Source organism: Staurois parvus, unplaced genomic scaffold (assembly GCF_062004578.1).
Source record: "Staurois parvus isolate SC_StPar_1 unplaced genomic scaffold, SC_StPar_1.0 ptg000340l, whole genome shotgun sequence".
NCBI lineage: Eukaryota > Metazoa > Chordata > Amphibia > Anura > Ranidae > Staurois > Staurois parvus.
In genome coordinates, this window is record NW_028318136.1 from 4,435,109 (window position 1) to 4,462,932 (window position 27,824).

Consider the following 27,824-nt stretch of genomic DNA (forward strand, 5'->3'; position numbering starts at 1 on the left):
CTCCAGCAGACAGTTAACACTTTGATTGCCCCTCATGTTAACCCCTTCCTGCCCAGTGCCATTAGTACAGTGTCATTGCTTTTTCTTTGGCACTGATCACTGTATTGGTGTCAGTGGGGATGTGACAGAAAGTCAGTTCCCCCGCAGTGTCAGATTGCCCACCGCAGTATAAGTCGCTGATCACCGCCATTACTAATAAAAAAAAAATCCCAGTATATATCCCGCCATTTGTAAACGCTATAACTTTCACGTAAACCAATTAATTTACACATATTGGGATTTTGTTTTAGCAAAGACATGGAGCAGAATACATTTTGGCCTAAATTTATGATGAAATTTGATTTTTTTTACTGGACATGTTTAACCATGTCTATACCGGGCACTTTTACCCCCTACCTGCCCAGGCCAATTTTCAGGTTTCAGCGATCTCACACTTTGAATGACAATTGCACGGTCATGGAACATTGTACCCAAACTAAAATTTTATAATTTTGTTCACACAACTAGAGCTTTCTTTTGGTGGTATTTAATCACCGCTGGGGTTTTTATTTTTTGCTAAATTAACAAAAAAAGACCGAAAATTTTGGAAAAAAAAACCCACGTTTTTCTTTGTTTCTGCTATAAAAGTTTGCAAATAAATAATTGTTCTTCATAAATTTAGGCCGAGATGTATTCTGCTACATGTCTTTGGTGAAAATAACCCAAATCAGTATTTATTGTTTAGTCTGTAGGAAAGTTATAGAGTTCACAAACTATGGGATATATCTGAAAATTGATCAATCCTGAAGTACTGACAACCAATCTAATTTCTTGAGGCCCAAAAATGTCAGAACAGTACAGATATCCCCACTCCGACATATTTCAGGAGAGGCATGGTGAGTTTTTTGAAGTTGTAATTTTTTTGTCATATTTTTTTGAAAATGAAAACATTAAAAAAACTATTTTCACAATTTTTTTTTTACATACTGATAACATACTGGTTACCAGTAGCAACGTCGTGGAACAATGGGAAAGAGTGCCAACACATGGCATTTTGGGCTACTCCAAATTAAAGCACTAGTGACCTACCTAGAGATAGGTGGTCATGGAATGATGGTGAATGTAAATCCATGTGGGGCACCAGTCTGAGCACAGTGAAGCACCTGACACCTTAATACGGAGTTTATTATCAAGGATCCAGCACGTTTGCACTTTATTTGCACGTACTGGGACTGCACCAAAAGTATTTTTATAGATGTGTATTGGTTACTATGATTATCAATATAATTAACTGTTCTGTGTCATGCACCTTTCATGCGTGGTCTATATGGTATATTTTGTAACTTTGTGTATATTAGTTCACAATTAGGACTGCTGCATTATACTGTTTTTCTTATACACGTTTTTTTCATAAGTGCAGCAGCATCCTTTCAATTTTTATTAAAACAATACTTGGTGATCGTGCGATGAAGGTTCTTGTTCTGGCATGTCTTGTTATAGGATGACATCATGTTATGGATGTCTTCCAGATGTGTTCCTCCATTGTCATCCTGTCACATGGCTTCTGAAACTATATGTGGTCATTTCAACATGTATTATACAGGCATGGTCTACTGCTGTCACCATCAGAAACCTCCCTCTTAGGCTAGGTTCATATCTGTGCGGGTGGTGCCGCTGCGGAGCCACACAAAAATCTGCGCAGCCGCACCACCCACACAGAGAAATGCGGACCCGCGGGCGGGTGCTATTAGTTCTGATGGCACGCCGCCCGCACTGGAAACCGAGGTTCCCGAGTGGGCTGCGTTTTCAGAAGAAGTGCAGGGGCTTCTTCCCTGAGTGTAACGGGGCACGGGAGTCAATTCAAATGAATGGACTCTCATGCCTGTGCAAAACACGGCCGTATATATGTGAACTGGGGCTAAGAAAGTCTATGTATTACCCCTAACCCTGATTTGGCTGTGGAGTCTTAGGGGTCCTGTAGTTTTAGGTAACTTTCCTTTGCTTATGGTCCCTATTGTACTAATTTGACATTTTTCTAGCAACTTCACCTCTTTGTCTGCACTATTTTGGTGTGCTCATGTACACTATAAAACCTTAAAAAACCCCAATAAACCTTTTGTGAAACAAGAAAATGCCACTTGTTTACAAAGTGCAACAGAAAACTAAGAGGGAGACTTACTAAAATTGCAGCCTCAGAATCTAGTGCAGCTATGCATGGTATCCAATTAGCTTTTAACATCAGCTTGTTCAATTATAGTTTAACTATAAGCAAAACTTTTTTTTTCATTTTGGATAGAGCAAGGGAGGGCTATAAACTTGGTAGGATTTTTTTCAACATCTGTGTCCCATTGGGGAGATTTCCCATCACTTCCTGTACCATAGCCATACAGGAATTGGGAAGAAATCCCAGCAAAGTAAAGGAATTCCTTGGGGACCCGCCTGTCACCAGAACTAGTGTCCCCAGTGGAAGATTTCCCTTCTATTACTTTTCTGGTGACAACCCAAAATGTGGGATTTTCTTTTACTTTCAATGAAAATGGTAGACAGGAAAAATAGAGGGGGTGAATCTCCCTAACAGGGACACAGACACCTATAGAAACTGACAGGCATTCTAATCCATCGCCACTCTATCCAAAGCTTAAAAAAAAAAAAAAAGAAGATGTTTTGCCTTTAGTTGCGCTTTAAGCTTTCACAATAAAGCCTGGAAGCCGATTGACTATTATGCAGAACTGACAAGATTTTGCACTCTCCAGTTTTAAGTAATTAACCGCCTTACTGTCATTCAGTTAGGATTGACATCAACTTTAAAGAGTAACTCCACTGTTGTTGAGAATAAAACATTCCCTCTGGGTGATCTATGTACATTGCAAGGATTTTAAGAAACGTTATTGAAGATTCCTACCTTTTGTTATTCTGAAGTAACAGTGGTTTGCTTCTCCTGTGTCCATGTGCAGAGAGAATCAAATGGGAGCAGTTTAATAATCATCAAGCAGCTGCTGCACCTGCAGGACTCTTAATGAGAAAAGTGGCAGGGTCTGCATCCCTTTAGATATGATTTCCCTTTGGGAGTATCTCACCAAAAATGACATTTGTGTTGCAGGGGATACCAACAATCTGACTTGGATCTTTGTGAAGACCACTGGGAAATTCTGTGAGCCAATTACACAAGCAGGAAAGTGGAGTTACCCTTTAATGCCTCAACGATTCAACTTACTTACCTGCATGGCTAGCCGTAGACCACAAATTGTTGGTGGGACTTGGACTGTTTCAGCCTTTAGTGCAGGAAAAAAAATACTCATAAAACTAAACTTTAATCTTTTAAATATTTAAGCAGAAATTTTGTCCCAGAGGGCAGATTTACAAAAATAAAAAACAGCAAACATTTCAAAGTTCATCCAACATTTTCGGTGATTGCTGGATGGCCAACAACCCTCTCTTTTTCAACTCTGAAAAAGTTCATGAACAACGCAACATTTCCATTGGTCACCGTTACAGTCTGCTTTATGTGCAACAAGCCCCAGTTTGCCTGTAAGTTGCCTAAATATCTTTGTGAGGACTGCGGCTGGTCTGCAGCAGTCTGAGTGTGAAACATGGGAGAGGTTATGGAGGGAGGTCTGCCAATGAAACCAAAAATACAGAAATAAATCACAGCTTGAAATCTGCTGCCCTCCTGTGGCCATCACATGCTTTTGACACGAAAGGTGGGACTGTTCTGGATGGCAGCTGGGTGATGTTGTCAGATCCTCACAAATATCCACGCCATGTTGTCAGCAGCTTATGAAGCTGTCTAAGGTAAGTTACTTGTCTGTGCAAGTTCTCATTTATCCAGGTCATGGTATACTCCATAGTAGTTAGTCACATTGAACTGCACTGTGTTGATGATGTTTCATCCAGCTAGTTTCCTCACTTGTAGGGTCAGGAACGTACCCCTGTATATTCCCAACAAGCATTAGAGCTGAGAAATCTGCTTGGAACAGCAGCAAAGCATCTTAAACATCTCAGAACAAGTCAGGTTGGAAGTGACTAACTACTACTAGGTAAAGCAATCACACCTTGCTACCCATACTCTGTTCTTCCTCGCTTTGCTCATCCTCTGCATCCATTTCTTCCACACCTTCATCATCGTCATCATCAAAATACCGTTCCTCTTCATCTCTTGTGACAATATCCAAGTTATCAAATTCGGGATTGTCATCGACTTCACTGTTAAAGAAGCAGACACAGCCTGGGTTATTAAATGGGATTTAGTTTTACAATGTTGGTTTTAAACAGTGCAAATGTGCTACATGTAAAATCATCAAAAACAGCGCAAATAATAAAAACAAATAAAAATAGATTCCTGGAGACTGAAAAGAAGGAAAAATACCTAAAAGGAGTTTACTTCACCAATATCTGGTGAGTATGGTATATGTTGGTTGGAGCACTGCTTCATTGTGGAAGCACAAACATTTTTTTGAACAAAGACATTTTTTTGTTTTTTAATTATATATTTTTTGTAACACTTTATATATTTCACACGATTTTTGGAGTGGGACTATTTGTTCAATCTATTTTTATTATTTGCGCTGTTTATAATGATTTTACATTTTTTGGTGTTTATTGCACTTGTGTACAGCAGTATTTAATTTATTAATTGTGTATACACATTTCTTTGGCACTGGGCATTTATGATTACAAACGTGCTACATGACTATTCTGAAATCTATGGTGAGCAGAGGAAGGCATACATTGAAATGTGATCAATTACACAACAGGGAAAAACACGACATTCCAGGGAAGCCCCCAGATTGAGGCAGCATGACGTTTGATGCTGCATCCTGTTCTGCTCTATATGACCTAATATACCTATTTCTTAATAATATCAGGAAAAACAAAAGCAATACAAAACATTAATGCAAAGTCTTAGCAAGAGACATTTTTGCAGACAAAAAAAATATTTTGAGAGAAAAAGAAAAAAAAAATGAAGCAGGAGGAAGTCCTTTTAAACCACTTCAATACAGGGCACTTTCACCCCCTTTTGTCCCAGGCCAATTTTTAGCTTTCAGCACTGTCTCACTTTGAATGACAATAGCAAGGTCATGCAACACTGTACCCAAACTAAATTATCTTTTTTTCTTTATATACAGAGAGAGCTTTCTTTTGGTGATATTTAATCACCAGTGGGTTTTTTTCAGTGATGTGTGCTGATTAGGCTGCGCTGATAATCATGTGCGTGCTCCAGGCCAACAATGGTTTAGCGGTCTTTTGGCTATAACATGGCCGTGAAGAAGTTACATTCAGAAGGATGAGGGATACACACAAAATCTGGTGCAGCTCTGTATAGTAACTAATTAGCTTCCAGGTTTTGTCAAACCTTGATTGAACAAGCTGAAGGTATGAGCTGACTGGCCACCATAGACAGCTGCACCAGATTCTGGTGTCCTTTTATCATGAGCGGTAAATGACCGCTGCTCAGTTCTCAGAGGAGAGAGTTCTCCTCCGAATGCCTTTTTATGAAGCGGTGTAGATCTCTTCTTCTAATGAGGAGAGAAATGATCTACAAACGCTTTGTATGCTAGAAAATGGCTACTGTTACTGTAATGACGCGAGATTACAGTAAGAGATCAGTCAAACACAATTTACTAAGCAGAGGTATAATATCGCTGCTTCGTTTGCGGTTCCTCTGATTCTCCACCTTTGGGCTGGAGAATCTGGAGGGAGAACACAGAGTGAAGGGCTGGCATCGCTCCTTCATACATTGGCAGTCTGTGTGCTGAGATGATCATCTTTGTTTCCCAAATCACTAATGATATGAGATCAGCAGCAATCCTCAGGATCGCCGCTGATCTCAGTTTCATAAAACAACACCTCTGTGTGTACCAGTTTTAGAAAATCTCCCCCACAGTATTCAGTTGTCGGTCTAGCGTTCTAAAGTGCCTGGTTCAAACCTGCCTTCAAGCTGCACTGACCACACCAAAAATTGACAGGGAAAAAGGGTGTAAAACCAAGTGCAGATATTTATGTATGTTCTTATAGGGTCAGTCCAGCCAAATAGAACATTTCTTATATCTCCCGCGGACTCTGCTAGTGAAATACCTGCACTTAAATTAGACCCGATCTGAAAAAGTGAATATTCTCTGTTATTAACATCTGTAAAAGTTAACTGTGCCTATGCAGTACCCTGAAAATGTGCTTTTGTGGAATTCCTCCTGTACACAGCAGTGCACTTACTGTGCCTGGTGCTGTGTATCTTCAGTGTGAGCTCACCTGAGGCACTGCTACCTCTGACTGCTAGGTCTCACCAGCATTGGAGTGAGATTTGGGGATGTCAAGCCTGTGCAGCCCACTGATTTGCTTGCTGGACAAGTAGTTGCACCTAAGAACCTGCACTGTAAGTATCACCCTCCTCTTGCTTTATATATTTTGAAAATCTGTGCTTACTCTACCTCTTCTGCTGCCGATTCCTACATCAGTCAATAAAGCAGTCATCATTAGGGGTGCCACTCTGCCATTAATGAGTGAAGGGCTGTGCCTCTACCAAGAAGGTCACCTCCGCATAGAGACATGGTGCAGAACAAGGCATGGTAAGTCAGTGAATGGGGACAAGATCAGCAACAGTCTACAAGCAACCCTGGTGCCTAGTCTTTTGCCTTCAACCTTTTTGGGCACAGCATCTACATTTCAGGTTCTCCTTGAATTTCTCAGCTCCCACCCCACCCTGCCTGTTCTTTTTTAATTTATTTTATGGAAAATGCTACAAGAGGAGCTGGGAAAACACAAAAGCAGAAAGGAACATCTGAAACTCCAAGGTGGACACAATCTGGAATTATGGCAGGTATTTCTCACTGTTGGTAGGATATAGGAAGCCAGGGACTGTCTTGGGCCACCAAACTCCACCTCCACCTCCACTAATAATACTGATTTGGGGTGAACTACACATTCTGTTGTTGCACATTACCTGTAGTCAAAATGTTTATCCTTTCCATCCAAAAAGCTCTGGTACATGCGGCTGAGGAATTCTTCATGCATTAGAGCCTTCTCCTCACTGTCCACAATGCGCTCCTCATCTGTCTGCAGCTCAGAGTCTAGTGGTAGAGAAGAAGACACTGCAACTTGAAGATCACAAATATACAAAAAAAAGAAAAAAAAAGAAAAAATGAAACTTAGAAATGCATGTTAGACCCCGTCAGAGCTGTAGGTCTGAACCCTGTGTACTCATTGCTTCAGTATGTGTTGGAATTTACACAGGGTTAATGACCTTCTCCTCTCACGTTCCTGACACTGTTCAGGGATGGCAGATCAGATCTGAGCACTCTACCCTGGGTATGAGAAGAAACTCTCACATTCTACCCCATACAAAGAAGTACTGACATAGAACTGTATGATAAATGAATGCAGCGAATTTGAGTAACAGTCAGTGATTGGGGGTTCTCAAGAGAAATCTGAATTGGCAACAAGACAGATTCTCTTTACCCACTTGCCCTTCTGAAGACTTTACCCCCTTCCTGACCAGGCCATTTTTTGCTTTACCACACTGCGTTATTTTAGCGGACAACTGCACAGTCATGCAAACACTGTACCCACTTTAAGTTATATAATTTTTTCACACAAATAGAGCTTTTGTTTAGTGGCATTTGATCGCCACTGGGGTTTATTTTTTATGCAATAAATGAAAAAAAGAACAAAAATTTTGAAAAAAAAAAATAAAAAATAAAAAATACACTTTCTGCTATAAAACATATCCAATAATTTTTTTTTAATTTTTCATAAATTTAGGCCAAAATGTATTCTACTATATATTTTTGGTAAAAAGAAAAATCCCAGTAAGTGTATATTGATTGGTTTACGCAAAAGTTATAGTGTTTACAATCTATGGGAAATATACTGGAATGGTAGTATGGCGGTGATAAGTGACTTATAGCGGAGCTGTAATAGTACAGCGGCCAATATGACATGGACACTTTGTAGGAACCAGTGACACTAATACAGTAATCAGTGCTAATAATATACACTGACACTGTACTAATAACACTGGTTGAGAAGGGGTTAACATCTAGGGGCTATCAGAGTTAAGTGTATGCCTAGCAATGCTTTGTATGTGTACAGTGAGGTGCTTTTAATAGGAGGATGAGCCAGTTTTTATCCCCTGCAAAGAAACAAAAATCAGCACATCCCACTGACAGGGCAGAACTCTGTATTGTGTACATTGAAAGCTCTGCCCCGTATTCCTCCTCGCCAATTAGGGGTTCCCGGCCATCAATCATTGGCCAGGACACATTGATCGGCTTGTGCTGTGTCACAGCACGCGCGCGCGTCCCTACCCAGAAAAACTGGATCGCATACTAGGTATGTGATCCAGTGCAGAAAAGCCACCTTGCTGCCGCACATCTAAGATGCAGTTGGCAAACAGTTAAAGAAGTAGGGCCAAATTTTCACAGGAAAGTGCAGGATGAAGCAGACAGCAACTAAAGCGAACCGGCTGGCATCAATCAGCTGGTCCAGGCTCTAAAGAGATCCACACATTAATTTAAGGATCCACCCAGATGCCTAGACCGGCTGTTGGCTCAGCCTTTCAGCAAGCTACTGCAAAGCTGAGCCAGCCACCCCTACCCCCTCCACAGCCCAGCACTTCAAAGAGTGCTGGATGGGAAGAGCAGAGAACCGGTGACTGACTGTTACCGGCTCTCTGCTCACTGAAGACTGAGAACTGTTTTGATTGTTCAGTTCTCGGTCTTAGAAGTGGGGGAGACAGATGCAGCATCAGACTAATGCTGCATCCACCTGGGCAAGTATAAAAATAAAAGTTTTTTTTTTTTTTTAGAATCCCCAGCTTCTCTTTTAAAGTCCCAAGGACCTATACCCAAAAGTAAAAAATATGTTAAGATTTATGTTGGGATGGATGAACAGTAACAAAAGGGGTTGCAGAACGTTTGGGGAAATGATTCTTTTGGCTCCTTGCAGTGCTGGTCATGTCTGAAGGCTGATCACATGATCTCTGTGAAGAGAGAAAATCAGAATACAGACTGGATGATCCTCTCCTTCAGCTTAAATCACATGACCAAATGCCTAGGCTTTCACATGTGACCAGACCAGTAAGCCTGGAGCAGCATTTGATCTAAAACCTAAAAATTTTCTTTTACTATTTGTCTATCTCTGCAAAAAAGTGAAAATAAATTTTTTAAACATTTGAATATAGGCCTCTACCTTAAAAAAAAAAAAAAAAAAAAAAAAAAGAAGTTCCTTGTACAGGCTTTTGAAGCATCAAATATGTCAATTTTACTTTCCTGAAAAAAATGATTCCTTCCTAGTCTTGTTTCACATACTGTACATTACTACACGAGGGAACCAACCTTCCTCCTCTGTGCTGTCTTCCTCCTCCTCCTCGCAGTTCTCCTCCATTTCACGTTGCACCTCCAGCTTCCTCTGTATGATCTGTTCCTGGCAGGAGTTGAGAAAAACATCAGACAGGCTGTTGGCCTGAGACAAATCCCGACTATTCTGTGACATGATCTCCTCTTCGCTCTGGTATTGGCCCACATAGTGTTCATACATTAGAGGGTCACGTTGTCGCATTTCCTCATCACTGAAATACTCGCCAGCTATAAGGGGAACAAGAAAAAAATATCACATCTGGGATCTCACATTCTTCCCAGTTTTAAAGGACAACTCCACTGTCATGGGAAAATAGCAAAAAAAAAACAAAATATAGCACATACAATTGCGACAAGTAATATTGTAACTGAATGTTATTAACAATTACCAATCCTTTTCAATCTGCAGCGCTATAATTTTTAGTAAAATGCAATGCAATATGGCTTCCTGGAGCTGTTCTGTATACAGAATGTGTACAGAACGCCCCCAGAAATATAATTTCCTGCTTGTGTGATTGGCTCACTGATTTTCCTAAGATTCAAGTCAGATTTTGGGCATCCCCTGCAACAAAAATTTCATTTTTGGTGAGATACTCCCAAAGGGAAGTCTAAAGGGATGCAGACCCTGCAATTTTCCTCATTAGAGCCCCGCAAGTGCAGCACCTGATTGACAATTATGAAACCACTCCCACACAGATTCACTTTCCACATGGACACAACAGCTCTTTCTTTAGAATTAACAAAAGCTAGGAACCTGCAATAAAGTTAAAATCCTTGCAATGTACAATCGCCCAGAGGGAATTGTTTTTTTTTCTCAACAAAAGAAGAGTTACTCTTTAAGTCTATGTAAACTCAATCACGAAGATAAAACTTTGCCATGTAACTTCAAAAGTTATTTTCATGGAGCTTTCAATAAAATATTTTCTGCTGATTCTGCCTTGAACATTCTTTTTTATGTAGCAGAACAAACAAGGATGGAGCCAGTGAACTTCCAGAGGTCCAGAATATATTTATTACGATCATATGATACATGGAAAATCCACCCGCTCCTACTAAGCGGTTCACTCCATCAGGGGCCTAGTCATAGAGTTTCTGCATTCTGGACCTCTGGAGGTTGAGCAGCTCCATCCTTGTTTTTTCTGCTGCTTTTGTTGGTAGATCACAGACCGTGTTGGAGCCTTCATCCTTAGGTCGGCGGAGCCTCGTAGCAGAGCAGCTAAGAAGATTTGCAATATGTATTTCCTTGGTTATGTACTTCCCGTCACAAGGCAACAGCACTCTGTCCTTGTCTCCCAATTGCGCTCCCACTTTATCTCTATCATTTCACCACCCTAAGATAATAGAGGCAGCTATTGCTCCAGTGCATGCATACTGCAAGGGACTGCAAACAAGGTGCAGGAGACTGGCAGCGCTGAGATGCAACAAAGAATAAAAAAGGTGAAATATTATAATCAGAATAAAATGGCAATGGTATTTGACATACAGCGCTTTAGCAAAAAAAATAAAAAAATAAGACACTAAATTTAGGGTTTACATCTACTTTAACCACTTGAGCCCCAGAGGATTTACCCCCCTTAATGATCAGGCCTTTTTTTTGCCGTTTGGCGCTGCACTAATTCAAATAATAAATTGCGCGGTCATGCAATGCTGTACCCAAACAAAATTTACGCCCTTTTTTTCACACAAATAGAGCTTTCTTTTGATGGTATTTTATCACCTGTGCACTTTTTATTTTTTGCGCTATAAACAAAAAAAACAAAAATTTTGAAAAAAAACATTATTTTCTACTTTCAGCTATAAAAAATATATCATAAACTCAAAGTTAGTCATAAATTTAAGCCAAAATGTATTCTGCTCCATGTTTTTGGTAAAAAAAAAAATCCCAATAAGTGTATATTGATTGCTTTGTGTGAAAGTTATAGCGTCTACAAACTATGGTATAGATACTGCAATTTATGCCTTTTTTTGCTATACAGCACTGCGCTAATTCAAATGATAATTGCGCGGTCATGCAATGCTGCACCCAAACAAAATTTACGTCCTTTTTTTCACACAAATAGAGCTTTCTTTTGGTGGTATTTTATCACCTGTGCGCTTTTTATTTTTTGCGCTTAAAAAAAAAAAAAAAAAAAAAAAATTTGAAAAAAAAAAACTATTTTCTACTTTCAGCTATAAAAAATATATCGTAAACTCAAAGTTAGTCATAAATTTAAGCCAAAATGTATTCTGCTACATGTTTTTGGTAAAAAAAAAAATCCCGTGCATTAGCGGGCAAACTGGCGCTATATGGGAGGGGCGCCAACACTATCGGAAGTCACCAGTGACACTAATACAGTGATCAGTAAAAATCTGTTCACTGTAATCAATGACACTGGTGACAGGGCAGTGAAGGGGTTAACTGGGGGGGGGGGGGCAATCAAGGGGTTAGACGGGATTACTGGTGTATTAGCGGGAAATCTGGCGCTATCTGGGAGGGGCGCTAACACTATCGGAAGTCGCCAGCGACACTGATACAGTGATCAGTAAAAAATCGGTTCACTGATCAGTGACACTGGTGACAGGGCAGTGAAGGGGTTAACTGGGGGGGGCGATCAGGGGGTTAAATGTGTCCTAGAGTGTTCTGTTAGTGTAGTACTTTGTACTCACTTTTTGTATGTCTTTGTCTCTGTCTGGAACGGAATGTGTCCAGGCAGAGAAGAATGACATCATATCCTGTCCTGTGTAAATGTCAACACAGGACAGGATAGGACAGGGACCGATCATCTGATTTCAGCCGGACATCACTGGCTGAAATCTAATGATTGATCCCTCCGGGATCGAATGGTGTCACCCGCGGGTCGGCGGGAGTGCGCGCGCCCCCTGCCGGCGAAAACGTCGGGAGCGCGGAACCAGTTTTAAAACGTGGTTTTGCGCCTGAGTGCCGCCCTGCACACGTATATATACAGTGGCAGGGCGGCAAGCGGTTAAAATTAATTTTGGGAAAATAAAAAGTCTGTCCTTGCAGTGCGGCTGTGCCTGCACTGTAGGCGTTAACTGCTCGTTATTCCTAGGGGACCATGATAAGCAGTTTTACCTAGCTGATTCTTTGCTCCTGCAAGCTCCTTTATGGTACTAGACCAGTCCCCACAGCCTCTTCTCTCCTACACTCGGAAGGTCTAAGGTCCTCTGACATCATCAACACCGATACAGTGCCTATAAAGCCCCTTGCACACTGGGCGGAATCAGATTTCATCAGCGGGGGGATCGGTCTGCTGATCCCCTGCTGAGCAGAGCGGGTGGATGACAGGTTCGTGTTCTCTCTGTATAAACGAACAGGGCCCACTCTATGGGTGGCAGGGTGAAAACAGACTGTCAATTTACATCTGACAGCCCCCTGATCCAATCCACGTAGATGGAGGAGGATGAATGCCCTTCCATTTTTTTTTTAGCGGATCGGATTGGTGGTAGACGTGTGTAAATGGACGCAAGTCCGTATTCATCCGCTAGTCTACAGGGATACATGGACCATCCGATCAGGTCCACCTGAAAGACTGACAGGCAGACCTGATTGGATCACCCATGTAAAAGGGACCGAACAGTGCATTGGATGTGAGGATGCCTAGGGACAGTGCATTGCTGGAGCAGAGGGGAGCACCATTTGCCAGGGAAGTGAAGGATCCGGTAAATAAAAGTGCTTTTCATTGCCTTTAGTTTGAGTTACTGTCGGTGTTATACTAATGTTTTTGTCATTTATATGCCATTGATAGCCACTGCGTGGGCGCACCTTTTGCTCTGTTGGTGTTAGAGCACTGCAATTGATAGCCCGAGCGGGCGTGTTTTGTTGCTCATGTCTTAAACTGTTTATAACCCTTACGGTGCATGCAAAATTCAGCCTTAAAGTGATTTTAAAGGTCAAGATTTTTTTTTTTATTTTAAATAAAAAACATGGTATACTTACCTGCTCTGTGTAATGGTTTTGCACAGATCAGCCCCAATCCTTCTCTTCTCGGGTCCCCCGCCAGCACACCACGGCCTTCCCCCTTGCTGAGCGCCCCCAGAGTAAGCTGCTTGCTCTGGAGGCACCTCTGTGTATCTATGAGACACAGAGCACAGCTCAACTCCACCCCACATTCCCTCCTCATGTGATTAACAGCAGTGGGAGCAAATGAGGAGGCAGAGACCCGGGAGAGCTTCTGCTCTCGTGCACATCACTGGATTGGGATCGGGCTCAGGTAAGTATGAGGGTGGGCTGAGGGGGAAGCTGCACACTGAAGGTTTTTCCTCCAGCCTTTACAACCACTTTAAGGTTGAAAAAAAAAAAAAAAAAAAAAAAAAAAAAGGAGTAGTCAGGTGATTGCACCAGAATTATTATTACAATAATAATGGACAATATATTAGAAACAGGGAATTTACACAGTCTTGATTGCTGTGTGCCACCAGACACTATTAGTACTCTGTACACCCAAACACTGCTCTCCCCAGAGTGTCCTTCTCTCTCCATGGCCAGATACAAGTCTGCCATCCCCGTCTCTATGTCCCCATAATTTGCTGCCCTCCAGCCAACTAAAGCCATATGAAATCTTCACCATGTGTAACAACATCAACCCTGCCACAACTCCCACCCTGTGCAGCTACATCTTACCCTCCCCTGCAGCCACATCACACCCCCTTACAGCAGTACTAATGAACGCTGGTCCCATAAGGAGATGGATCCAAAGCTTTACCTGAAATAAGCAGTTGCAGAGCAGCATATCTTTTGTTGCGGACTCTTGTGTGATGGACTTTCTTCAGAGAAGCTTTGCGAATCTCTTTGAAGTAAAAATCAGCAGAGTAATCACCAGACAGGTGGCTGAAGCACTGCAAATGTTCCTCTTTAAGAAGTTTTCGGAATCGCTCCAGAAAAATCAAAGGTTTGGAATTGTACAGGTCGAGCAGCATGGACATCTTCTGTTCATGGCTGAACTCTGGCTCCCCAATCTGCTGACTTCGGATGGGTACGCAACTCTCGATGACTGCAATGAACATATCCAGGAGAGGTCCACTCACATCTGATGGACCCTGGACTACCGGGTCTTCACGACTTCCCAGACGCCTCGCCACTTTTAGGGCTTTTTCCAGAACTTTGTTACCCTCACCATTGGCCTCAACTTCCTGATTGGCTTCCGGCTTACCGATTCCATTGTTTTCATCTGAAACCTCCTGTCTGTTTTCCTGGCTGTTATCTAAAGACAAAAAAGCCTGTAAATAAACATTGATACCTGTATATTTAATAGGGATGGTTCATATTGCAATCTATGATGTACGGGGCCATGTTTTGCAGGAAAAGGGATGCACAGGTGTTGCATACATCCCTGTGCAGGTAGGCTCATTGTTGTCTTTTGGGATGCAGTGGCTGCCTGGACACAGCCGTTGCTCCCAATCTGACATCCATGCAGATCGGGGTGAATGGCCCTGAATGCACTCTAGGTGAGTTTGAGGACACACAGATGTCATATTGGGAGCAGCAATGTCCATGCAGCCACTGCATCCCAATAGACAACAATTAGACTGCCGGCACTGGGACGCATGAAACACCTTACAATCAAAGCAGCCACTGAGATCACTGGGATATCCAAGGACACATTCAGCCACTGACGGTTACCTGCAATTCCCCCATGTATCTGGCCAAACTTTAACATGTGTTTTGGATTTTACAGGCTTTATTTTTTTTTTATTTATACTGAGGACAAGGTGCTCTGTCTTTTTTATCTCTTTTTTATCTCTGATATACAACAAAAGTCTGATCTTCCTATGCTTTATATCAGGGCTCGACAAATGCCAGGCACCAGGTTGCCATGGCGACTCAAAATTGTGTCCTGGCGCAGGGTTCACACACTGCCTCCCACTGACTTCAATAGAAGAATGCCTCTATTTAAGTTTTTTTAATTTTATATATATTTCATTTTATTTTCTGTCCCATTTTTGTGTGTTATTTTTAATAAAAGTTTTTTTTTTTACATTACTGGATTGTATTTTTTTTTTACACTGTCCATTTCGGTTTTCTGCCAAATGCATACTGAATTTTCAGTTTTGTTCCAGAATTTTAATTTTGGTGCACCACTAGAGAACAGATAACAGGTGGATCTACAGTATATATGCGGCTTAAAAAAAAATTAAGGAACGCTTTGAAAACACATTAGATCTCAATGGGGAAAAATCTCATGCTGGGTATCTATACTGATATGGACTGGGTAATGTGTTAGGAATGTAAGGATGTCCCATCGTTTGATGGAAATGAAAATTATCAACTTACAGAGGACTGAATACAAAGACACCCCGAAAATCAAAGTGAAAAAATGATGCAGCAGGCTAGTCCATTTTGCTGACATTTCAAAGCAGCAACACAAAATGATTATTATTATAATACAGGATTTATATAGCACCAATAGTTTGCTCAGCGCTTTGATGGTACTCAGTATTATGTATGGTCCTCACGTGCATGTCCTGATGTTGTCAGACATGCATACATGTTCCTAATGAGACAACGGATGGTGTCCTGGGGTATTTCCTCCCAGATTTGGACCAGGGCATCACTGAGCTCCTGGACAGTCTGACGTGCAACCTGGCGGCATTAAATGGACCGAAACCTGATATCCCAGAGGTGTTCTATTGGATTTAGGTCAGGAGAGCGTGGCGGCCATTCATTGGTATCAATTCCTTCATCATCCAGGAACTGCCTGCATGCTCTCCCCACATGAGGCCGGGCATTATCGTGCACCAGGAGGAACCCAGGACCCACTGCACCAGCGTAGGGTCTGACAATGGGTCCAAGGATTTCATCCCGATACCTAATGGCAGTCAGGGTGCCATTGTCTAGCCTGTAGAGGTCTGTGCATCCCTCCATGGATATGCATCCCCAGACCATCACTGACCCACCACCAAATCAGTCGTGCTGAACGATGTTACATGTGCTCAGGGTGAACATGCTCTCATCTGTGAAAAGCACAGGGCGCCAGTGGCGGATCTGCCAATTCTGGTGTCCAATTCCAGTCAAGCTCTATGGTGCCGGGCAGTGAGCACAGGGCCCACAAGAGGATGTCGGGCCCTCAGGCCACCCTCATGAAGTCTGTTTGTGATTGTTTGGTCAGAGACATTCACACCAGTGTCCTGCTGGAGGTCATTTTGTAGGGCTCTGGCAGTGCCAGAACTTAAGATTTTTACATGTATGTGAAAAATAAAACAAATTGCTCTGGAGCCGAACTGGGTAAAGGAAGCTGACTTTACAGATTATGTACATCCGGACTTTTGAAATGTGAAAAATAAGATTTTATTTCATATAACATTGACAAGCACACTATATGTGCGGCTTGATAGCGCCACTCTGAGGCCAGATATGCAATATAGATCACCCCTCAGACATGGGAATGAAGGGAGCAGCACCCTTAACCTCCCTGGCGGTATTCCCGAGTGTAGCTCGGGGTAAAATGTCAGTACCAAAAGCGGTAACCCCGAGCTACACTCGGGCTTACCATGCGGCGCTGCATAGGGAGTCCCTGCAGCACTTACCTTGTCCTGCGCTCCCGCAACGTGTCCCCGGCCATCTCCTCCGGCCGATGCCGGAATCTGGCTTCTGTGTTCCGGTCCCTGTGACGTCGGGACGTACGGTTGCCGCCGGCGGCAAATTTGAAAATTTAAAAAAATGTCATTTTTTTTCCAAACAAATTTTACATAGTAAAACATTGCTGTTTCAACCCATTTCACATACATTTTGTCCTGTGCCCTGCCTGCATTTTGTCTGTTCTTTCTGCCTGGAAACGGAGAAATATCCATGGCGTCCAAAAAGTGTCCCTTTAGGTCAAAAGCGGTTTTAGACCAGCTAGAGAACAGCGATAGTAAGGGCTCGTTCACACTTGGCTGTTTTACCAACACTTGCCAAACACCCCTATAGCGTTTGGCAAGCGTTGGTCCGGCGTTTGCGGAGCGTTTTTTAAGTGGCGGTTGCTAGGCGTTTGACGAGCGTTAATAACGCCCCACAAACGCCTATAATGCAGTTTGAGTGGTGTTACCGCTCCGCAAACTCCCCGCAACCACGTCGCAACCGCACCGCAAACGCCAGCCGGGCGTTTGCGGAGCTGCACCATAGATGAGAATAGGAGGCTACAAAGCCTCCTGACTCGACCAGAGGCGTCCGTTTTGCCGCGACGCAAACGCTCCCGTTAGAACAGCACCATGTGCTGTAATGTGCAGAATTGGCAGAGGCATTTGGGAAGCGGTAAAAACGCATCCCAAACGCCTCTCTGCCACCTGCACACAACGCTAGTGTGAACATAGCCTAAATCAGAACCACTTGCAGAATTGAGTGATAATGATTCGTGGGGAAATTCATCATCAGACACTGAAAACGATTTTGCGACTTTGCTCAGCAATGTGAGAACTTTGGCGCTATATTTCAAATTTCAGTGTTTTTGGGTTGATGATATTATTGAATTAAATGTATTATTATTTTCTGATTATTTATTAAATTATAATTTATGATTTCATGTTTCAAATTTTATCCTACCCGGGATGTTTACTAGACTCTTGTTCGGACAGATTTCAGTGAGTTATTCCTAAAAATTACAGCCTACAATAAAAAAACTACATATTTCCATGCAAAATAATGTACCGCTTTCAGCACCAAAAATCTGAAATAATCAGACCGCCGAGGAGGTTCATCCGCTCCAGTGCCTAGGATGAGATAAGAGGGAGCAGAGGCTGCTCAGGACCAGCCTCAGAGTCCAACATGTATGTGTAGAGCGGCCTCAGCACCGCGCTAGCCGAACCCCCCCCCCACACACAACGCATTTTGCCCTGTCCATCGGGGGCTTGGTCACAGAGGCGCGATGGGCGGGGTGAAACGTGTCAGCAGGATGTGGCTATCGCAGTGCTGAGGCCGCTCTACACAGACACACTGGACTCTGGGGCTGGTCCTGAGCGGAGTCCGCTCCCCCTATTCTCATGATAAGCCCCCACAGCTAATAATCAGTAATAACGGATAACTCACCATTCCTGATCTCTAAGTTCTGTCCTACCTCCTATGTACCGCACAGCCCTCACTATAGGATGGTCACACACACAGCCATGTAAACACTGCTACTGATTATACATAAAGCTGCTCCCATCACAGGGCACACGTGGCTCCACCTCCTCTACTAGCAGCTCACCTTTGTCGTCTTTGTTACCCTCCTCCACATCTCCCTCCGAGCTCCCAGTCACTATCTGGGAATCACCACAGGACACAGCCATCTTACTCCTCCAACACTATTTCCTCTCCTCCCCCAGGCAGGTCTGCCCCCTTGATGCAACTGCGCATGTGCCAGTTTCAGGCATTAGCAGCCGATCAGCGATCTCATGCTGTCACACTGTTAACCCCTTTTATGCTGGATGCAATGTATACGAAACACTGAATCCCATCCCTCGGATCACTGGGGCTGACGATCCTCCCGCAAGATGTATCCTCGCTCTGTCACACTGTTAACCCCTAGTATGCTGGATTCAACTGACACGAACTGCAAGATGTCTCCAAGCTGTGGGGGGTTGTGACATGGCGAGTACAGTCACATGTGGGGGGATCAGTGACATGGGGGGGCTATAACGTGTTGGTGGTGCAGTTACATGTGGGGGCCAGTCACATGGGGTGGGGATTTGCATTAAGGGGGGCAGATTTTCACGGGGGACTGAGCTTGCTGCTGGGGGGGGGGGGGTTGCTTGCGTTAATGGGGGCAGATTTTCACGGGGGGGGGACTGAGCTTTCTGACGGGGGGGAGCTTTGTGTCAAGGGGGGGCAGATCTTCACGGGGGACTGAGCTTGCTGCTACGGGGGGGGGGTTTGCGTCAAGGGGGGAGCAGAGCTTGCTGGGGGGTAATGACAAGGGGGCAGATCTTCATGGGGGACTGAGCTTGCTGCTACGGTGGGGGGGGGGGGAGTTGCGTCAAGGGGGGGCAGATCTTCACGGAGGACTGAGCTTGCTGCTACGGTGGGGGGGGGGAGTTGCGTCAAGGGGGGGCAGATCTTCACGGAGGACTGAGCTTGCTGAGGGGTAATGACAAGGGGCAGATCTTCACGGGGGACTGATCTTGGGGGGGGGGGGTGATAAGGGGGCAGATCTTCACGGGGGACTGATCTTGCTGGGTGGTATGGACAAGGGTGGCAGATCTTCACGGGGGACTGATCTTGGGGGGGGTGACAAGGGGGGCAGATCTTCACAGGGGACTGATCTTGCTGGGTGGTATGGACAAGGGGGGCAGATCTTCACGAGGGACTGATCTTGCTGGGTGGTATGGACAAGGGGGGCAGATCTTCACGGGGGACTGATCTTGCTGGGGTGTATGGACAAAGGGGGCAGATCTTTACGGGGTACTGATCTTGGGGGGGGGTAATGACAAGGGGGGCAGATCTTCACGGGGGACTGATCTTGCTGGGTGATATGGACAAGGGGGGCAGATCTTCACGGGGGACTGATCTTGCTGGGTGGTATGGACAAGGGGGCAGATCTTCACGGGGGACTGATCTTGGGGGGGGAATGACAAGGGGGGCAGATCTTCACGGGGATTGATCTTGCTGGGTGGTATGGACAAAGGGGGCAGATCTTCACGGGGTACTGATCTTGGGGGGGGGATGACAAGGGGGGCAGATCTTCACAGGGGACTGATCTTGCTGGGGTGTATGGACAATGGGGGCGGATCTTCATGGGGTACTGATCTTGGGGGGGGGTGACGAGGGGGGCAGATCTTTACGGGGGCCTGATCTTGCTGGGTGATATGGACAAGGGGGGCAGATCTTCACAGGGGACTGATCTTGCTGCTCCGGTGTGGGGAAGTGACATGGGGAGGACAGTGACATTGGGGGGGGCATGGCATGGGGAGGACAGTGACATGGGGGGGGGGCATGACATGGGGAGGACAGTGACATGTGGGGGGGGCAGTGATATTGGAGGGTGGCCATGACATGTGGGGACAGTGACATGTGGAGGAAGGTAACATGTGGGGGGGTGCAGTGACATGGGTAGGACAGTGACATGAGGGGGGGCCCTTACTTAATATACAATATTTACCACAATATATAACCCTTTGCACGCTACGCCATTCACATGGGTACACGGATATCAGTGCAGTTGCAGTTCTGTCACTTGATGGTGTTACTTTGGTAGGGGTGCTGTTTATGGCAGAAGGGGTGGAAGTCTGTCAATAATTGTTTGTGGTAGTTTTGTTGTGGATGTCTGTGGGTGGTAGGTGGTGTGACAGCAATTTAGGGGTCACAATTTGCACCCCGATATTTCAGTGGCTTCAATTTCACATTCTGCAGTATCATGAATTAAAGTGATACATTATTTCATGGCCTCTATGATTATCAGAGGATACATCGAATGGATACCTAATTCCATTAACCCCTCGCCTACCGGTAACTTCTACCCCCTTCCTGCCTAATTTTGTTTTGGTGCCCCATCATTAGTGTCAGTGTGTGAGGAATAGCGTCCCATCATTAGTGTCAGTGGGAGGAATAGTGCCCCATCATTGGTGTCAGTGGGAGTAATAGTGCCCCATCATTGGTGTCAGTGGGAAGAATTGTGCCCCATCATTGGTGTCAGTTGGAGGAATAGTGCCCCATCATTGGTGTTAGTGGGGGAAGGAATAGTGCCCCATCATTGGTGTCAGTGGGGGGAGGAATAGTGCCCCATCATTGGTGTCAGTGGGGGGAGGAATAGTGCCCCATCATTGGTGTCAGTGGGGGGAGGAATAGTGTACCATCATTGTTGTCAGTGGGGGGAGGAATAGTGCCCCATCGTTTGTGTCAGTGGGGGGAGGAATAGTGCCCCATCATTGGTGTCAGTGGGGGGAGGAATAGTGCCCCATCATTGGTGTCAGTGGGGGGAGGAATAGTGCCCCATCATTGGTGTCAGTGGGGGGAGGAATAGTGCCCCATCATTGGTGTCAGTGGGGGGAGGAATAGTGCACCATCATTGGTGTCAGTGGGGGGAGGAATAGTGCCCCATCGTTTGTGTCAGTGGGAGGAATAATGCCCCCTCATTAGTATAAGTGACACCACAATGGTGGGGCACTATTCCTCCCACTGACACCAATGATGGGCACTATTCCTCCACTGACACCAATGATGGGGCACAATTCTTCCCACTGACACCAATGATGGGGCACTATTCTTCCCACTGACACCAATGATGGGGCACTATTACTCCCACTGACACTAATGATGGGACGCTATTCCTCACACACTGACACTAATGATGGGGCACCAAAACAAAATTAGGCAGGAAGGGGGTAGAAGTTACCGGTAGGCGAGGGGTTAATGGAATTAGGTATCCATTCGATGTATCCTCTGATAATCATAGAGGCCATGAAATAATGTATCACTTTAATTCATGATACTGCAGAATGTGAAATTGAAGCCACTGAAATATCGGGGTGCAAATTGTGACCCCTAAATTGCTGTCACACCACCTACCACCCACAGACATCCACAACAAAACTACCACAGACAATTATTGACAGACTTCCACCCCTTCTGCCATAAACAGCACCCCTACCAAAGTAACACCATCAAGTGACAGAACTGCAACTGCACTGATATCTGTGTACCCATGTGAATGGCGTAGCGTGCAAAGGGTTATATATTGTGGTAAATATTGTATATTAAGTAAGGGCCCCCCCTCATGTCACTGTCCTACCCATGTCACTGCACCCCCCCACATGTTACCTTCCTCCACATGTCACTGTCCCCACATGTCATGGCCACCCTCCAATATCACTGCCCCCCCACATGTCACTGCCCTCCCCATGTCATGCCCCCCCCATGTCACTGTCCTCCCCATGTCATACCCCCCCTCCATGTCACTGTCCTCCCCCATGTCATGCCCCCCCCCCCAATGTCACTGTCCTCCCCATGTCACTTCCCCACACCGGAGCAGCAAGATCAGTCCCCTGTGAAGATCTGCCCCCCTTGTCCATACCACCCAGCAAGATCAGTCCCCCGTGAAGATCTGTCCCCCTTGTCATTACCCCACAGCAAGATCAGTCTGCCGTGAAGACCTGCCCCCCTTGTCATTACCCCCCAGCAAGCTCAGTCCCCCGGAAGATCTGCCCCCCTTGACACAACCCCCCCCTATCAGAAAGCTCAGTCCCCCGTGAAAATCTGCCCCCCATTGACGCAAGCAACCCCCCCCCAGCAGCAAGCTCAGTCCCCCGTGAAAATCTGCCCCCCTTAACGCAAATCCCCACCCCCATGTGACTGGCCCCCACATGTAACTGCACCACCAACACATTATGGCCCCCCCATGTCACTGATCCCCCCACATGTGACTGTACTCGCCATGTCACAACCCCCCACAGCTTGGAGACATCTTGCAGTTCGTGTCAGTTGAATCCAGCATACTAGGGGTTAACAGTGTGACAGAGCGAGGATACATCTTGCGGGAGGATCGTCAGCCCCAGTGATCCGAGGGATGGGATTCAGCGTTTCGCATACGTTGCATCCAGCATAAAAGGGGTTAACAATGTGACAGCACGAGATCGCCGATCGGTTGCTAATGCCTGAAACTGGCACATGCGCAGTTGCGTCAAGGGGGACAGATCTTACCGCCATTTTGCTACACCTCCTCCAACACTACTTCCTCTCAGATGTCAAACGCCTGCTGGCCGCCATCTTGGTGCACCTCTTACAACGCTACTTCCTCACAGTGGTTGGAAAACTGCGAGCGGCCATCTTCCTACGCCTCTTCCAACAATACTTCCTCTCAGACGATGAACGCCTGCTGGCTGCCATCTTGCTACACCTCTTTCAACATTTATTTCCTCACAGATGTCGGAAAACTGCGAGCGGCCATCTTCCTACACCTCTTTCAACATTACTTCCATTCAGACGCCGGTGTGAGTCTCACCTCTGCCGCTGCAAACAGCTGCCTGAGCGCCGCCTTGATGGAAACAGAGGTGACCCGGAAGTAGAAAGGAGGGCAGCCTGTCACTTCAGGTGTTCTCAACCCACAGAGCTCCGCCTCCTCTATGAATCCGCCTCCTGTTCTCCTCCCCCTAGGTGGAGACCCGCCCCTTCCATCACGGCGGATGAGGATTCTGACCCTGCCTCTTCTCCACCCCCCCGAAGAGTTCTACACCTTACTCCTCCACCTAGTTTCGGTCCTTTCCCCTCCCTCATTTAGATAGGTACCACGCCCCCCACATTTATGGAGCTGAAAGCCACACCCCCTAACAAGTTCAATGGGAGGACATAGGGATGCCACCCCAAAGCTTTGCCGCCCCTCCCCCATGCTCTGCAGCCACGCCCCCGTTTTCTGAGTGGTAGGTGGCAAAGTCCCCGCCCCTCTTATTTACATAAATGTTGCAGAGGATTGTGGGTATGTCGGTGTGTGATCCGGGGATGAGCGGTTGTGTGTAATGTATGAGTACGGTATTCGTTGTAGGAGATATACATCAGAGCAGACACGCCTAGGAATAAAGGGAATGAGGTGGACCTGACCCTCAGATCCCGGAGGAGTTTATAAAGAAGATGGCAGACCATAGAGAAAAGGTGAAGGGAAGTTCACTACTGAGGTTACATGCTGAGTATGCCACTCCCACTTGGGGGCGGCATCACTCCGATACCTTGCGGAAGGTCTGAGACTAGAGCCAATTACCGCCCTCACAGGGTGTCACCCGAACCGCAGGTGAGTGAGTCCCCAGACAACCAGGTTGCGTCTGTCACGTGACATGGCAAGAGAAGCTGGGGCAATGCTTGGAGAATTGAGCTGGGCGGATCCCAAATCACAGGTCCTCCCCTCAGCTCTGACCCCGCCCAGCAGATGTCATCATATCGAACCTTGGAAGAGACTCATGGCTGGCAGAGAAAGTCCAATGTGTGAAATGAGAGCAGCTTGTGTGGGCGCTACAGAACCCAATTCAGAATACTCTCCCTTCCCTCACCAACATTTTACTCCGCCACGGCATGTGGGGGCGTTACACGACCCGATTCAGACTACTCTCCCCTCCCCCGCCCTCATTTTACTCCGCCACGGCATGTGGGGGCATTACACGACCCGATTCAGACTAATCTCCCCTGCCCCACCCTCATTATACTCCGCCACGGCCTGTGGGGGCGTTACATGACCCGATTCAGACTACTCTCCCCTCCCCACCCTCATTATACTCCGCCACGGCCCGTGGGAACGTTACACGACCCGATTCAGACTACTCTCCCCTCCCCCACCCTCATTACTCTCCGCCACGGCATGTGGGGGCGCTACATGATCCGATTCAGACTACTATCCCCTCCCCCACCCTGATTATACTCCACCACGGCCCGTGGGGGCGTTACACGACCCGATTCAGACTACTCTCCCCTCCCTCACCCTCATTATACTCCGCCACGGCCCATGGGGGCGTTACACGATCCGATTCAGACTACTCTCCCCTCCCCCACCTTCATTACTCCCCGCCATGGCATGTGGGGGTGCTACACGACCCGATTCAGACTACTCTCCCCTCCCACACCCTCATTCCACTCCGCCACGGCATGTGGGGGGGTGTTACACGACCCGATTCAGACTACTCTCCCCTCCCCCACCCTCATTATACTCCGCCACGGCCCATGGGGGCGTTACACGACCCGATTCAGACTACTCTCCCCTCCCCCACCCTCATTACTCTCCGCCACGGCATGTGGGGGCGCTACACGACCCAATTCAGACTACTCTCCCCCACCCTCATTACACTCCACCACGGCTTGTGTGGGCACCATACAACCCAATTCAAACCACTTTCCCCTCTCCCACCCTCATTATACTCTGCCATGGCCTGTGGGGGCACTACACGACCCAATTCAGACTACTCTCTCCTCCCCCACCCTCATTATACTCCGCCACGACAAAACCACTTCTTTGGTTCCAAGAATTTCCATTCTCAAACAGTGTTCCATGAAACCGTGGGGGCTCCTCCAGAGGTTAAGGGTCCTTTGAATTGTGGCTGAATCTGATGGTGCCTGAATAGTTCTGGGCCCAATGCCTATTTGAAGAGCCAACGGCAGGACACCAAAGATCTTTTTAGCGGTCTGTAAGAGTGGCCTGCTGACCACCATTGTAGGGGGCAATCTTCCAAATGACTACCACTAAAAGAGGGGGGGATTCTTCCCACTGGCCACCAATGCAAGGGCCACTCTTTCAAATGATTACCACTAAGAGGGGCGAAATTCTTCCCAACTGGCTACCAATGCGAGGGCCGTTCTTCCCACCGGCCACCAATGCGAGGGCCGTTCTTCCCACCGGCCACCAATGTGAGGGCCGTTCTTCCCACCGGCCACCAATGCGAGGGCCGTTCTTCCCACCGGCCACCAATGCGAGGACCGTTCTTCCCACCGGCCACCAATGCGAGGGCCGTTCTTTCCACCGGCCACCAATGCGAGGGCCGTTCTTCCCACCGGCCTACAATGCGAGGGCCGTTCCTCCCACCGGCCACCAATGCGAGGGCCGTTCTTCCCACCGGCCACCAATGCGAGGGCCGTTCTTTCCACCGGCCACCAATGCGAGGGCCGTTCTTCCCACCGGCCACCAATGCGAGGGCCGTTCCTCCCACTGGCCACCAATGTGAGGGCCGTTCTTCCCACCGGCCTACAATGCGAGGGCCGTTCTTCCCACCGGCCACCAATGCGAGGAGCATTCTGCCCACTGATTACCAATGAATTAATTTTAGCAAGGGTTTCCTGAAACCTGAAAATTATTTCAAGGATTCCTCGGGTAAAACTCTTGAGAAAGTCTGTCTAAGAGTTTCACAAAGATGCTCAGCATTTATATTCACACCTTAGGTCACCTCACCCAGATTGCCATGGAACGTGGAAATGTGGATTGTCCAAGAGCAGGATGTGGGTGTGTGAAAGTGGCACCATCCTGTCCTAGTTACATAACCCCATTGCTGGTGTCAGGAAACCTTTATAGTCGTTAGCTCCTTCATTTACATCGGCTGATAGTGTGAATTGTCGTCGGGGCATTATATGTGGTAGTAAGATGGTGAAGAAGGCCACCCACCCAGTGGTGTATTTAGGTTTTGTACTGCCCTAGGCAACACAAACATTGTCCGACCCACGGACACCAACCGACATCAACCCCCCCACCCCCTCCGTCCCTCTCGTGGAGAAAGCCTGACATTGACCAACAACACCCCTGCCCCCCATCTGGGAGAGCATTCCACTACCACCCCCACCACGGCAATAGGGAGAAAGATACTCATCTTCATCTCCGGACATCCCCGGGAACGAGAGTCAGGCTCTACATACACCATTAACCACTTCCAGTCCGGACACTTACACCCTTCCAGTCCAGACACTTTCACCCCCCTTCCACTCTGGACACTTTCAGCCCCCTTCCAGTCCGAACACTTTTACCACCCTTCCACTCCGGACACTTCACCCGCTTCCAGTCTGGACACTTTCACCCCCTTCCGGTCCAGACACTTTCACCACCCTTCCACTCCGGACACTTTCACCCCCTTCCAGTCCAGACACTTTCACCCCCCTTCCACTCTGGACACTTTCACCCCCCTTCCAGTCCGAACACTTTCACCACCCTTCCACTCTGGACACTTTCACCCGCTTCCAGTCCGGACACTTTCACCCCCTTCCGGTCCAGACACTTTCACCCCCCTTCCGGTCCGAACACTTTCCCCCCATTCCGGTCCGAACACTTTCACCCCCTTCCGGTCCGGACACTTTCACCCCCTTCTGGTCTGGACACTCCCCCCCTTCAAGTCCGGACACTTTCACCCCCCTTCCAGTCTGGACACTTTCACCTCCTTCCAGTCCGGACACTTTCACCCCCTTCCAGTCTGGACACTTTCACCCCCTTCCAGGCCGGACACTTTCACCCCCTTGCAGTCCGGACACTTTCACCCCCCTTCCAGTCCGGACACTTTCACCCCCTTCCATTCTGTACACTTTCACCCCCTTCCAGTCTGTACACTTTCACCCCCTTCCAGTCCGGACACTTTCACCACCCTTCCACTCCGGACACTTTCACCCCCTTCCAGTCCGGACACTTCCCCCCCTTCCATTCCGGACACTTCCCCCTCTTCCACTCCGGAAACTTTCACCCCTTCCACTCCGGACACTTCCCCCCCTTCCTGTCCGGACACTTTCAACTCTTCCAGTCCGGACACTTTCACTCCCTTCAAGTCCGGACACTTTCACCCCCTTCAAGTCCGGACACTTTCACCCCCTTCCAATCTGTACACTTTCACCCCCTTCCAATCTGTACACTTTCACCCCCTTCCAGTCCGGACACTTTCACCCCCCTTCCACTCCGGACACTTTCACCCCCTTCCAGTCCGGACACTTCCCCCCCTTCCAGTCCGGACACTTCCCCCCCTTCCACTCCGGACACTTTCACCCCCTTCCAGTCCGGACACTTCCCCCCTTTCCAGTCCGGACACTTCCCCCTCTTCCACTCCGGACACTTTCACCCCCTTCCAGTCCGGACACTTCCCCCCCTTCCACTCCGGACACTTTCA

At 46.8% G+C, this 27,824-nt stretch overlaps 1 protein-coding gene and 1 pseudogene across 1 annotated transcript; one reads left to right on the forward strand and one right to left on the reverse strand.

Moving 5' to 3' along the window:
• Nucleotides 1-3,288: 3,288 nt before the first annotated feature.
• CCDC97 (coiled-coil domain containing 97) lies at nucleotides 3,289-18,638 on the reverse strand. Its single transcript, XM_089684258.1, has 5 exons — nucleotides 18,491-18,638; nucleotides 14,033-14,530; nucleotides 9,309-9,557; nucleotides 6,917-7,043; nucleotides 3,289-4,182 (listed from the first exon to the last, which is right to left on the reverse strand). Exons 1-5 carry the CDS (start codon nucleotides 18,570-18,572, stop codon nucleotides 4,026-4,028), a joined length of 1,113 nt encoding a protein of 370 aa, XP_089540384.1. The 5' UTR covers nucleotides 18,573-18,638; the 3' UTR covers nucleotides 3,289-4,025.
• Nucleotides 18,639-23,864: 5,226 nt separating this feature from the next.
• On the forward strand, nucleotides 23,865-24,248 carry LOC149456966 (Nuclear RNase P; annotated as a pseudogene).
• The last annotated feature ends 3,576 nt before the right edge of the window (nucleotides 24,249-27,824 follow it).